General features: G+C 45.1%; 1 protein-coding gene across 1 annotated transcript in view; it reads right to left on the bottom strand.

Moving 5' to 3' along the window:
- HYDIN (HYDIN axonemal central pair apparatus protein) overlaps nucleotides 1-14,456 on the bottom strand; it is a 388,294-nt gene that overhangs the window by 82,982 nt on the left and 290,856 nt on the right. Inside the window, 6 exon segments of the mRNA XM_033218949.1 lie at nucleotides 636-753; nucleotides 2,693-2,931; nucleotides 3,422-3,590; nucleotides 5,841-5,940; nucleotides 7,379-7,478; nucleotides 12,340-12,538. Coding sequence (XP_033074840.1) covers nucleotides 636-753; nucleotides 2,693-2,931; nucleotides 3,422-3,590; nucleotides 5,841-5,940; nucleotides 7,379-7,478; nucleotides 12,340-12,538 — 925 coding nt within the window.

The following is a 14,456-nucleotide window of genomic DNA, read 5'->3' as shown; positions in this document are numbered from 1 at the left end:
AAAGGCAGAAAGAAAGTAGGAGTAGGCTTCTGTTGGGGCTTGCTTTTTGTCTGCGTCTGTTGATGTTTTAGGGTTGTTGGCTGCTTCAGCACCCAGTCTTGGAGATATGAGGCAAAAAGAAAACTTGAGAACTCACCACCTTGATCTTCCTTGGGTCCCAAAGACCCTGGGGTTGGTCTGGTTTCTTCTCTCTACCTTTCAGAGTCTGAAGTCTGTCTCTTTTATACACAATGCCCAGGGTTTTTAGTTGTACTTAGTTGGGAAGAATAGGGAAAAGTACATCTAGTTGATCTTACCAGAAACAGCAAACCTCAAATCTCCTTTTGTTTAAGCCTGTTTGAATGGGCTTCTCTTTCTTATAAACAAATTATTCTTCATTAAAATACATTTCATGAAGAGTAGAAACAATTTTAAGGCAATGGCAAGCCAATGAAGTTTTTAAAGCAAAAGTGGATATGCAAATTAATGGCTATAACATCTTAGCTTAAAATGCAAGTGACATTTCAGTATAATTATTTCATATTCCTGCCATGATGGATTCAAATCCTATTATCCTAGGGAGGTATTTGGTGTCAAGAGCGAATTGGGAGTTGGCTTTACTGGGTATCTGTATGAACAGGGAAAAAGACACGCACCTGGCCTGTGGTGGTTATTTCTCTCTGAATCGTGTCAGAGAACTTGGCTGCTCTGGAAGGGCCAGTTTTGTAGAAGCTCTCACTTTCTCGGGATCTTGGATGTCTGATGTGGCTGGCTCTGATTAAAGAAGCAAGAATATACCCTTAGGTTGTGAGGTGGGGGGTAACATTAGATACCACCTGTCTGTTTTCCTGCAAGGTCCCTTCTCCTAGGAATGGGGGAAGGGGCCCGTCTTTGCCCAAGAGGACATTGGAGTGGCATAGCTAGCTAATCACTGACCAAACTCATTTAACAATTGTAAGGAAACTAGGCGGTAATTATACTTATTAAATATGATTTATAGGGACACTGAAAATTACTGCAAGAAGATAGTAATTTTTAAATGCCTACTTGAGTTCACCGGAAAGCAGTGTGTAGAAAATTACTTGTGGATGTCAAATGTTTTACTTAATCTCATTTTAAAAAGTGAAATGGCAAATAAATTAAGCTCTTCTGTATCTTCACATTTATAGTTGTGATGTTTTTAAGGTTTAGTATAAGCAGTAGTTCAAATATAGGTCTTGGGAATTGTTCACTTGCCTTAAAACTAGTTTATCCAATAATTAGTTTGCCTAGAGACCAGTTCACCTAAAATATTCAAACGTATCTGAAATGCATCTTAAACTTTTGAGAATTTTATATATTTAAGCATTCACTTGCTTAATGACCAGAACACCTGAAGTTCAACCCCCTTTCGTGTGTTTTGCATGAACTTGTGCATGCTAAAATAAAAAATAAATAAAAAACAATGCAAAGCAAAACAGAATTAAGTTAAAATCATTATAGACATTAAATTATTATAAAACAAATTGTAAAAAAAATCAGTTGAAATTAAATGAGGAAGACAGAGACTTTACACAATTTAACTCTGCACTTTAAAAAATGTTCAAACTTTGTCAAAACAGAAAAGAATAGCTACAGAAATATAAAACAACTACAACACAATGTAAAGCCATATATCCTATTTAAAAGAATTAACTAGAAAGTCAAAATTAAATCAGAAGTGCCTCAGGAATCAGTAAAAACCCTCTTAATTTGCCCAAAAAGAGTATGTTAGCCCAATGGAAGCCAAAAGCACTCAAGAGACCAATTGTTTTGGGTGAATTGATTGACAGCCTCCTTTTGAAGAACATGGAGTTTTGCTGTTGGAACAACTATGAAGGTAGCTTTGTGATGGTGTCTTCATGGGCAGAAGGCAATAATAGTAACAGGCAATAACAATAACAGCCCCTGGTAGGCTGAAGGCATCACCGCACTTGCTCTCTTCCGCGCTTCCAAAGCAGCCCCACCATGAAGCACTGCTATGATTTCTTTTGATTGAGCTTGCTGTGATAATAATTTCTTGGTGTTGTACAGAATGACACATAGGACAATGATCCAATAAGTCCTTTATCACACCAGAAGCACCAGGACAACAGACAAAATTCCAGGCAGAAGACTGTTTGTTCAACTAAAATTTATGATATATTCTATAGGAAATCTATGAAACCTGGAGTCAAAAGATGTGGGCTCACACCAAGATCTACTGGTAATTTCATGTATAATATCTTTTAAAAGTTTTTTATTTTTTATTTTTTTGAGACAGGGTCTTGCTCTGTCGCCCAGGCTGGAATGCAGTGGTGTGATCTCGGCTCACTGTAACCTCTGCTTCCCGGGTTCAAGCAATTCTCCTGCCTCAGCCTCCAGAGTAGCTAGGATTACAGGCATGTGCCACCACACCTGGCTAATTTTTGTATTGCTAGTAGAGATGGGGTTTCACCATGTTGGCCAGGCTGGTCTCGAACTCCTGACCTCAGATGATCTGCCTGCCTTGGCCTCCCAAAGTGCTGGGATTACAGGTGTGAGCCACCGCACCCAGCTTTTGTGCATAATCTAAATGAACCATTTCTAAATTTTACAGGCCTCACTCACAAAAGGGGATTGGGTGAATTTAAGTAAGATATATGAAAGCTCTTTATAAAATATAAAGCACATATTAAAGAGGGAATGCAGTGAGTTAAGTAAATATTTGTCTTACGCTTTCTTTTGATGAATGGGGCTCTCCCCTGTCAGCTTATAAAGGGCAAACTTGAAGTCAGTAACACCTTGATTTTCTATGGTGAAGGTGGTGCTTTTACGAGCGCCACAGATCAAAGCTCCAAAGTTGATGACAGAGGAGGGGGTGATGTTGTATTTGGAATATACTGCATTCACGGAAAACTTAATTGGGATGCTGGCAATGATCTCACCTCCTTCTGAAATATTGGGCTCAATAATCTAGAAAGGGAAGAAGAATGAGCAAGTCAGCCACTGCTGTAGCTACAGAAGTCTTACTATTATCTACCCCGTTCCCTATTTTCATCATTGACATGAAGCCATGTTACTTCACTGTCTTTGTATTATTGCATCAACAATGATATTAGCAAACACTAAAATGGAGCTTACTGTGTACCAGCCAAGGGTCAACATAGCCAACTTTTCCTCCTGTTTTCAGCTCCCTGCTCATCCTTTGCACTTGATGATGGAACTCAGCTTCCCTGCCTTTGATGCTCTCTGAAGACTTGGGGGCACATTTCCTCTCTGACTCTAATTCTGATGACTTTGCCTGCTAGTTAGAACAGAACCCCGGTGTATCCTATCCGGTTGCCACCCAGGCCAGCCCTCCCCTTTTCTTCCTGGAGCATGGATTAGGTCATGTATCCTTCTTTGCAATGGGAGTCCCATGATCCTGCCATTGAAGCAGCCCCTCCCTTTGGAGCTCTCTTACCTGACAGCGCAGAACAGGCTGGTGCTCGATCTTCACTTCCTTTTTTGCACGGAAGAAAACTTGGACATTTGTGGGTTTTTCTGTTGGGGTCAGTGAACCCTTTTTGGGTTGGACTGAGATCATGGAATTTATATTAGGTGTTGAAATCCCTATAGAGTCCACGGAAAAGCTGAAAGACAAGAATAAAAAGTCAGCCTAAGTCATTATGCCGGGAACTCCAGATCCGAGAGAGGAGACTCTACATGGTTGAGTGCCTGCTGTGTCTCCAACCCTGTTTAACCACTACGTCCAGCAGAGTCCACTGTGCTTTGTACGCTGTGATCGCCTCTCCTTAGCCAGGATTGACAAGGCCAGGAATTAATGCTTAAGGCAAAGACAGCCATACTGTATCCCATGGTCAAGAGAGGCCATTGCAGGAGATCTCTGTCCAACAGGGACACTGGATACTGAAAAAGGACCAACTAAATTAATTCTCTCTTTCTCTGTCTGTGTGTCTGGCTTTCAGTACGCGCAGAGCAAACAATGACACAGAAACCAGGGAACCTGGGGAGAGAGAGCAGGGAGTGGGCAGGGGCCCTGCAACAGAAGTACTAGGGAAGGAAGCCCATGGCCTACTGGAGGTGAGGCAAGAACCACAGGAAGAAGCTGGCTCATGAGACTGACAGAGGGACTGGCGTGGGCTCAAGGTGGAGCCCACCTAGGCAGAGGTGGGATACCCGGAGTTACTGTGGGGCTCTGAATATCACCCCCATGCTCCAGGAGACCCTGGTTGCCCAATTACTTGCACCCCTGTGTTTCCTGACTTCCCTGCACATTCTTTTTTTTTTTTTTTTGAGACGGAGTCTTGCTTGCCGGGGCTGGAGTGCAGTGGCCGGATCTCAGCTCACTGCAAGCTCCGCCTCCCGGGTTTACGCCATTCTCCTGCCTCAGCCTCCCAAGTAGCTGGGACTACAGGGGCCCACCACCTAGCCCGGCTAGTTTTTTTTTGTATTTTTAGTAGAGACGGGGTTTCACCGTGTTAGCCAGGATGGTCTTGATCTCCTGACCTCGTGATCCGCCCGTCTCGGCCTCCCAAAGTGCTGGGATTACAGGCTTGAGCCACCGCGCCCGGCCCTCCCTGCACATTCTTTAAACAAACCCTCTATCACCTGTTCCAACCTGAGAGTGACTCCATTCCATGTAACCTCAAAGAGCACAGCTAATGCCCCTGTCTTAACCTAAAAGAAAACTCACCAACAGGCAAGATTCCACTTAGCACTAATTCCAAAGTGACAGGGGAAAAGTCTATTTGTCAATTGTGAATTCTTGGGGAAGGAGAACCTTCCAAGGAATGAAAAGTGTGGGCACTGCCATGAAGGGCTGTGTGGCCCTGTCTGAGGGGTGTTTCCCTCCTCCTCCCCTGTGCCACCCTTTCCTTGCTGAGGAACTTCCCTGATTTTGTGTTTCTTCTTTTTTTCTTTTTCTTTTCTTTCCTTTTTTTTTTTTTTTTTCTTTTTTTGAGACAGGGTCTTACTCTGTTGCTGAGGCTGGAGTGCAATGGCATGATCATGGCTCACTGCAGACTTGACCTTTCTGGGCTCAAGTGATCCTCCCATCCCAGTCCCCCAAGTAGCTGGGACTACAAGTGATACGACCACCACGCCCAGCTAACTTTTTTTGTATTTTGTAGAGGCAGGGGGTTCTCGCCATTTTGCTCAGGCTGGTCTCGAACTCCTGGGCCCAAGCAATCTGCCCGCCTTGGCCTCCCACAGTGCTGGGATTACAGGCCTGAGCCATCACACCCAGCCTCTTTGTTTCCTTTTTAATCTCAGGGGATGAGCACAAGCTGGAGCTCTATTCCACCAAGTCACTATTTGGATTGTATAACATCATGGTTCTCAGCATGTAATGAAAAAGGAAAGCCCTTTCTTTACATGAAATCTGCTGATTTTCTTTATCTCCTTGTAAAGCAGATAAGAGCTGGCAGAAGGCAGGACAGCTTGAGGCCAGGTCACCCATCTCCAGTCTCTCCCTCCACCCCGGGACCTCTTCTCACCCCTAGAATCTCCCCCTCCCAGCCTCTTCCCCAAGTCTCTTCCTCCACTCCCAGACACCTACAGTTCCAACTGGCCAGGTACATCTGGGCCACTTAAAGGCCCCTGTTAAGCTGCAGAGTTGAGAGCAATGTGAAAATCTCTGCTCCCTTAGCAGGTGGAATTCCATTCATTTGAAGCCAAGGGAGGCAAAAAAGCAGAGACGGTTCTTATTATTTCCTTGACTGACTGATAAGAAAAGTTTCCCAGACCACATTCTTCCCAACGGTGGACTTGATGGCCACAAACCCCATGGGATTCAGGTTACCTGAATGTGATCTCGTATTTCCCTACATTCCTCCCCACGGTGGACTTGATGGCCTTATACCCGATGGGATTCCAGTTACCTGAATGCGATCTCGTATTTCCCACGGTTCTTCAATTGCAGGGGCTGCTTCACCTCCTCTGTGACCCTGACAATCCCAAAATCCAGTCCCCCTTCAGCTCCTGCAGAGATCAGGGGCCAGGGCAGACAGAGGTGAGTGGGCATGAGAGTGGGAAGCAGGGGAAGTGCCTGTTGAAGTTCACGTGGAAAATGCATGGTGACAGTTTAAGAGAATTTGTTTTCTGAAAGTACTATGATTAGAAAAGCCTCTTATAATTGAGTCTGGGCAAACAAACAACAGATGCTGCTCTTGATGCACTCTACAGGGCTGGTCCCTCTGGATTCCATCCATCCTAGGATTATTGTCTTTCGCGTCTACCATCAGCTAAAACTTCCAGTATTTAAAAAAGTCTTGCATAAAGTTGGCATATTACACATACATTTATGTTGTTTTACTTAGCATTAACATCATAAGCATTTCCCCCAAATAATTAAAAACTCCCCATAGGTGTGATCTTAGTGGCTGCATAATATCCCATGATATGGCAGTTCCGTAATTCATGATATTATTCCTATAATACTATTATTTCATTATCGATGGGCATTTAGGTTATTTCCAACTCTTCATTGTTATAAAAGTGCTGCAATAAAAGATCTTTGTACATGAGACTCATGACATCTAAGCTAATACGTGGCTCTAACATTCTGTGAGTTTTGATGAAGAGACCTCTTGGGGAAAGGAGGGAAATGGAGAGCTGTAGGCTAAAGGGAGAGCTGAAACTTGGGTGTTAAGGCAGTGTGGGGACAGATAACAGCCTCACCCCCATCCCCCAATCCCTGGAATCTGTGAACATGCTGTCTTACATGGCATAGGGGAATTAAAGAAGCAGGTGGAATTAATTCACTGACCTACAAATACAGAGATTAATTTGGAATATCTTGGTCAGCTCAATATAATCACAAGGGGGCTTAAGAATAAAAGAAGAAGGCAGGGCGGGAGAACCAGAGAAAAGGCAACGTGAGAAGGAGTTGGCCCAACCTTGCTGTCTCTGAAGGTGGAGGAAGGGGACCACGTGGGTGGCTTCTAGGAGTTAGAAATGGTATGGAAATGGATTCTCCCCTAGAGCTTCCAGAAGGGAAGGCAGCCCTGCTGACACCTTGATTTTAGCCCAGTGAGACCCATTTTGCACTTGTGACTTCCAGAACTGTAGGGTAGTACGTTTGTGTTGTTTTAAGCCAGAAAGCTTATGGTGACATTTTATGGCAGTGATAGAAAACTAATACAGGAAAGAGGAGAGGTGTTTACTGTCAAATGACTGCTCTGAAAAGAGCTCTGCAAATTTTACATCTATGACCACCCGCTTTCTATCTCTGGTTGGAGAAATTACGATTTGTAGTCATGTTGCTAATATCACTCTGGGGCTCACATTATTATTTATTAAAATTGCCCCATTCCCAATCCCTGCAATACTGACAACACACTAGCCTTTCTCTACACAGAAATACACTATACAAAAGACCCAATTTCCAAACACCCTTTCCTTGAAGGGCCCAACAGACCTTTGGGGAAGGTGATGTCCAAGGCGATGTCATATGCCTCTGCAAAGACCATGATATTTTCAATCTGAACAACACCGAGAAGATTTTCTGCATCTAAAACCTGGCAGAGTAAGAGAAATTCTTCAGTAAAAGCAAGACCTGTAGGTGCTTGGAGTCTGAAACATGTAACATCCTAAAGGGGATATGGCAGGGAACGTTTTTGAAATGTATTCCCCTGTAGGTATTTTATCTTTACCAAGCATTTGGTAGGATTTGGGGAATGCTGGTATAAAGAATGCAAGAATGGGGAAAAGGGACTGACTTTTCTTTATTGTTGCTACATTACTGAAGTTTGGGCTTGGAGTAGACATTACAGGAAAGTGGTTTTCTTTTTTGAGACAGGCTCTCACTCTGTCACCCAGGCTGGAGTAGAGTTGCGCAATCTTGGCTCACGGCAGCCTTGACCTCCCCGGCTCAAGCCATCCTCCCATCTTAGCCTTCCAAGTAGCTGGGACTACAGGAGTGCACCATTATGCTCGGCAAATTTTTGTATCTTTTTGTAGAGATGGGATTTCACCATGTTGCCCAGGCTGGTCTTGAACTCCTGGACTCAAACAATCCTCCTGTCTCAGCCTCCAAAAGTGTTGGGATTTGTAAGCCATCATGCCCGACTGTTTTTTTTTTAATTTTTATTTTTTTTTAACTTCTAAATCAAATGAACCTGGTGAGCACTGACCTGACAGTTGAAACGGAAAACCTTTATGCTCCAAGTCATCCTTGGTCTACTCATTTTATAAATTTGAATCATTCTGTTCTTTGTTTGTGGCTCAACCTGTGGGGAAAGTGCTAGACTTTTCGTAGAAAGCAAGTGTTTAATGTTTGGAAATACCAAATGTTTTATTTCTGTGAATATCGTGGGGATTGGGACCCCTCTGGTGTCATGCTTGTGGGGGGTCCCTCCCTCATTATTCTCTGGCACCTCTGAACTGCTGCAGCTGTCAGCCTGACCTGATTGTTGACTCTTTTTTCCTCTTCTTTATATATACACATATTTTATTTCAATAGCTTTTGGGGGTACAAATGGTTAGACTGACAACCCGCAGAATGGTAGAAAATATTTACAAACTATGCATCTGACAAAGGACTAATATCCAGAATATACAAGGAACTCAATCAAATCAGCAAAAAATCCCCAAATAATCCTATCAAAAAGTGGGTAAATGACAGGAACCAACTGTTGCCTCTTGAGGCTAACTAGGAGGTGGTAAAGGGTCCATCTGTCCAGGAAAAGAGCTGGTGGGCAGTGGGGAAAGCTCTCCCGGGTCTGCTCTGGGGAGCCCACGTCCATCTCTGCTCCAGTTTAAAGCCCAAGCCACCCACTCCCAATTGCATGTGCTTTGGGTACCAGGAGAAAATTTGCAGCTGTCACCAAACTCAAGTTTTAATTCAGAATTTCTATCTTCTCTTTCATTAGATGCTTGCCAATGTTTCACGGAGCAAACTGGACCGACTTGACTTTCGCCTTCTTTCTCTGACTGCTTGCCCTCTGACAGATGACAAGATGGGCTGACAGGATTTATGCAGCACCTCTCTCCTGAGGGATGCCAAGTACCTGGAGCCTTCTATTTCTTGACTTCCCCAGGGTGGGTCGGAGGCAGTGGGGAGATTGAATTTTGAATGGAGGAAAATAGGAAGGACAATTGAAGGTTATACAGATGAAATAAAACAAATTCACCAAGTGCTTTCCAAAGGGACTGGAGATGAAGGCATTTCCTTCTGTGGATGTGGAAGTGAATATAAGTTCACTTTGGGGGGCTCAACGGAGGTCCTTACTGCTTTGTTCAGAGCCCTAATCAGGCTGCCGTTTGGCTGGGACACATGGAGATGGTCACAACCGTTGTGAAAATACAAAAACGTGGCCGGGTGCAGTGGCTCACGCCTGTAATCCCAGCACTTTGGGAGGACAAGGTGGGCAGATCGCTTGAGCTCAGGAGTTTGGTAACTGCCTGGGCAACATGGCAAGACCTCATCTCTACAAAAATTACAAAAATTAGCTGGGTGTGGTGGTGCATGTCTGTGGTTCCAGCTACTCAGGAGGCTGAGGTGGGAGGATTGCTTGAGTCCAGGAGGTGGAAGTTGCAGTGAGCTGAGATTGCACCACTGCACTCCAGCCTGAGAAGCAGAGTGAGACCCTGTGTCAAGAAAAATAAAATAAAATAATAATAAAAACAAAAACCTTTCTGTACCAGTTGGTAAGCAGCTGTCGTGATGACCTCTCCAATATTCCCTTGCTGCGTGCCTCCTGTGCATCCCCACCACAGGAACCCCTGGACTCCCCATGATCCAGCAACTAAAGGACGAAGCTGGCACAGCTGGGGGACTTCAGGCCCTACACCAGCCAGGGGTCTGCGTACCTGGTTCAGAGGCCTGTGCCTGTGCAGAGACTGGTGCTAAAAGCGTTGACCAGAACCTCTGGGCTTCTACACATTCATGGAGTGAATGCATCTATCAATATCTGTTTTCAGCCCTTTCAGTGAAGGGCTGCCATTGATAAGGGAAAAGAGAGTTTAGATCCACTGAGTGGCCCCAAAAGGTACAAACATGATTCACGCATGTAATTGACAGGGAGAATTCTGAGCTCAACCCAAAGAAGAATTGACAGACCTGTTTAAAGGCAGAACAGGCTGCTTGAAGTGGTAGTCGTAAATTTTCTATTCCTGGAAGCATTCAAAGAGAAGCTGGGATGATCCCTTGAATGTCGAAGAATCAGTTTAAGTACTTTTTTTTTTTTTTTTTTTTTGAGACAGAGTCTTGCTCTCTTGCCCAGGCTGGAGTGCAGTGGTGCAATCTTGGCTCACTGCAACCTCTGCCTCCAAGGTTCAAGTGATTCTCCTGCCTCAGCCTCCCGAGTAGCTGGGTTTACAGGTGTGTGCCACCACATCCAGCTAATTTTTGTATTTTTAGTAGAGATGCAGTTTCACCATGTTGGCCAGGCTGGTCTCACACTCCTGACCTCAAGTGATCCGCCCACCTCGGCCTCCCAAAATGATGGGATTACAGGCCTGAGCCACCATGCCCGGCCTAGTTCAAGTATTAAAACTCAATGGCATTCATTCATTCATTCATTCATTCATTGATTTGTTCATTCATCAGGTTCTACTGAGTGCCTACTTCATCCAATCCCATGCTAGACACTGGGAATACGATGGTATGGGGGCTTGAATAGTGGTCCCCCAAAAAGTATGTCTACTTCTTAACTCCTGGGAGCCTATGAATATGACCTTATTTGGAAGAAAGGGTATTTGTGGATTTAATTAAGTCAAAGATCTAGAGATGAGATCGTCTTAGATTATTTGAGTGTGCCATTGATAAATATTCTTATAAGAGATGGAAGAGAAGACACAGACAGAAGAGGTGTTGTGATAACGGAGGCAGAGACTGGAGTGATGCAGCCAGAAGCTGAGAACACTCGCAGGAGACCCCAGAAGCTGAAGGGGAGAGAGAGGAAGCGTTCTTCCCTGGAGCCTTCAGAGAGAGCATGGCCCTGCCGGCACCTTGATTTTGGACATCTCACCTCCAGAACGGTGAGAGGGGAATATCTGTTTTTTCACATCACCCAGTGTATGGTAATTTGTTATAGTAGCCCTGGGGAACTAAGACAGATGTTAAGTCAGGTGAGATCCTGCCCTGATGCAGTTCATAAAAGAAAGTAAAGAAAGAAGCAGGATAATGTTAGGAAGAGGTAGTGCTCTGAAGGATGGAAGACAGGGTGGGTTATTGCACACAAGGGGGATTCTCTCAAAGGGATGGTGAGAGAAGCCCAGCTGAAACAGCAGTGTTGGGGGGCCCTAAAACAAGAGCCTAAGGGCAGATTCCCAGCAGGGTTGCAGCAAGGTCAGGGGCTTGAGCCAAGAAAGAGCCAAGACAGTGCATGGGAGCCAATGAGTGAGGGTGAGGGTGGAGCAAGTTGTGATGTAGAGGCAGGCATTGCCTCAGAGGCAGGTGAGGACCCTGGGCTTTATTCCTACTGCAGTGGGAAGCCAGTAGAGTGCATTAGGAGGGGGCATAACCTGTCTGAATGACATTGTAAAGATCCCTCTGGACACTGTGGGGAATGTCACCACGGAAGTCAGTTAGGACACCTCTGTAGAAGTCCAGGTGAGAGAAGCTGCAGGCGGCCTGGACAAGGTGGTGGCAACAGCAAGGAGAAAGAAGTGGATGGGAAAGATACATTGGGAGGCACCACACCTGTAATCCCAGCACTTTGGGAGGCTGAGGCGCGAGGATCACTGGAGGTCAGGAATTCGAGGCCAGCCTGGCCAACATGGTGAAACCTCGTCTCTACTAAAAATACAAAAAGTTAGCTGGGTGTAGTGGCGCGTGCCTGTAGTCCCAGCCATGCGGGAGGCTGAAGCAGGAGAATTGCTTGAACCCTGGACGTGGAGGTTGCAGTGAGCCGAGATCACGCCACTGCACTCCAGCCAGGATGACAGAGCAGGACTCCAACTCAAAAAAAAAAAAAAAAAGATACATTGGGAGGTAAAATTAGCAACCTTTGTTGGAGGCCTGCATTGGAAGGGAGGCCATTAAGAAAAGGGGGAATTAAGGCTGATCCCCAGGTGTCTGCTGGGGGCAACAGGGTGGAGCGTGACATTTACCCAGATAGGAATCTGATAGGTGACTGGGTTTAGGTGTGTGAAATCAGGACTCTGATGCTTACCCAAGTACAGAAACTCCATTTGTTCATTCATTCTTTCATTCATTTATTTGTTCCTTCCTTCCACATTGATTGCTGCGTTCCTGGCCATAAGCAATATTGCCTCTATGGAGCTTGTAGTTGTGTGCACAGCAAGATATTGTGGACTGGGGATATCGAAAGGGGATCAGATGGGAGCATGTAACAGGGAGACCTCTGTGTGTGTGTGTGTGTGTGTCTGTGTACGTGCTTTGATAACCAAGTCTGTGGATGTGTGAAGCCTCACCTCCAACCGAATAGCCTTCTTGATGTTGACAGGCTTGGTGGGTTGAAAGTACAGGTGCAGGCCATACTCAGCCTCGGGGGGGATGGTCCCCTGCATCATGGATGCGGTGAAATCATCACCCAAGTGCTCCAGGCTGGTGATCCGCCAGGCCACAGGCAGGAGCGTGACATTGCGGAGAAGAACTACCCTGGATTCCAGTCTGCAGAGACAAAAGGAAGTTGAAATTTCATTTCAAATTTTGTAGTTGCACATGTTTTTTCTTTTTTTTTTTTTTTTGAGACGGAGTCTCGCTCTGTCGCCCAGGCTGGAGTGCAGTGGCCGGATCTCAGCTCACTGCAAGCTCCGCCTCCCGGGTTTACGCCATTCTCTCGCCTCAGCCTCCCGAGTAGCTGGGACTACAGGCGCCCGCCATCTCGCCCGGCTAATTTTTTGTATATTTTAGTAGAGACGGGGTTTCACCGTGTTAGCCAGGATGGTCTCGATCTCCTGACCTCGTGATCCGCCCGTCTCGGCCTCCCAAAGTGCTGGGATTACAGGCTTGAGCCACCGCGCCCGGCCTATGTTTTTTCTTTTTAACTTTTATTTTAGGTTCAGGGGTTCATGTGCAAGTTTGTTGTATAGGTAAACTTGTGTCACGGGGGTTTGCTGTACAGATTAGTTCATCATCCAGGTACTAAGCCTAGTACCCGACAGTTATTTTTTCTCCTCTTCTCCCTCCTCCCACCCTCCACCCTCCACCCTCAAGTGTCTGTTGTTCCCCTCTTTGTGCCCACTGGTTCTCATCACTTAGCTCCCACTTGTAAGTGAGAACATGCGGTATTTGGTTTTCGGTTCCTGCATTAGTTTGCTAAGGATTTAGGCCATATCCTTAGCGTATAATTTTTTTTTCTTTTTCTTTTCTTTTCTTTTTTCTTTTGGAGACAGAGTCTTGCTCTGTTGCCCAGGCTGGAGTACAGTGGTGCAATCTCGGCTCACTGCAACCTCTGCCTCCCGGGCTCAAGCAATTCTCCTGCCTCCGCCTCCTGAGGAGCTGGGATTACAGGCGCCTGCCACCATGCCCAGTAATTTTTGTATTTTTAGTAGAGAAGGGGTTTCACCATGTTAGCCAGGCTGGTCTTGAACTCCTGACCTTGTGATCTGCCTGTCTTGGCCTCCCAAAGTGCTGGGATTACTGGCGTAAGCCACTGCACCCAGCCAAGCATATGATTTTTAAAAATTGTAGTTTCTCTTTCGTGTGGGTGGATGTTGAACAACATTTCTTAACCCTTTTTTGAATTGTTTTATTTAGGTCTACTATATTTTCAATTTGCGCTTCATTGAAAAAAAAATTCACATATAAGCAGACCCACCCAGTTCAAACCTGCATTGTTCAAAGGTCAACTGTATTTTTCTTTAGCACATTAAAAATGCCATTCTCTTGTCTTCCAGCTTCCTTTGTTACTGATGAGGAGTCAGTCATATTGTATTTCATTTTCTCCTGGCTGTTTCCAAGATTTTCTCTTAATTTCTGCTTTTAAGTAGTTGGACTAAACTTTGACTTAATGTGGGTTTCTTTCTTGGTTATTAATCTATTAAACAAAATAGGTGGAGTTGATATTATTAACCCCAGATCACCTTGAAAAACCTGAACCGTCCAGGCACGGTGGCTCAGCCTGTAATCCCAGCCCTTTGGGAGGTTGGGGCAGGTGAATTGCTTGAGCTCAGGAGTTAAGACCAGCCTGGGCAACATGGCGAAACCCTGTCTCTACTAAAAATAAAATAACACAAAAAATTAGCTGGGTGTGGTGGTGCACGCCCACCCATAATCCCAGCTACTTAGGAGGCTGAGGCAGGAGAATCACTTGAATCCAGGAGGCAGAGGTTGCACTAAGCCGAGATCGCACCACTGTACTCCAGCCTGAGTGACAGATGGAGACTGTCTTGAAACGAAACAAAACAAAAAAACCCCTGAGGCTTATAGAGGTTAATTGATGGCCCCAAAGTCACAAATTCAGTGGCAAGACTTGGGCTATAACTATATTTATCCAGCTTAAAGTTTGCTAAGCTTCTTGGAATGGTAAGTTTTTGCTTTTTCACCAAATTTGGGAAAGTTCCATCTACTCTTCAAATATAGACTT

Source organism: Trachypithecus francoisi, unplaced genomic scaffold (assembly GCF_009764315.1).
Source record: "Trachypithecus francoisi isolate TF-2019V2 unplaced genomic scaffold, Tfra_2.0 Lachesis_group10, whole genome shotgun sequence".
In the NCBI taxonomy this organism is placed as follows: domain Eukaryota; kingdom Metazoa; phylum Chordata; class Mammalia; order Primates; family Cercopithecidae; genus Trachypithecus; species Trachypithecus francoisi.
Note: the sequence above shows the minus strand (reverse complement) of the source record. Positions and strands in the feature narration are given on the sequence as shown.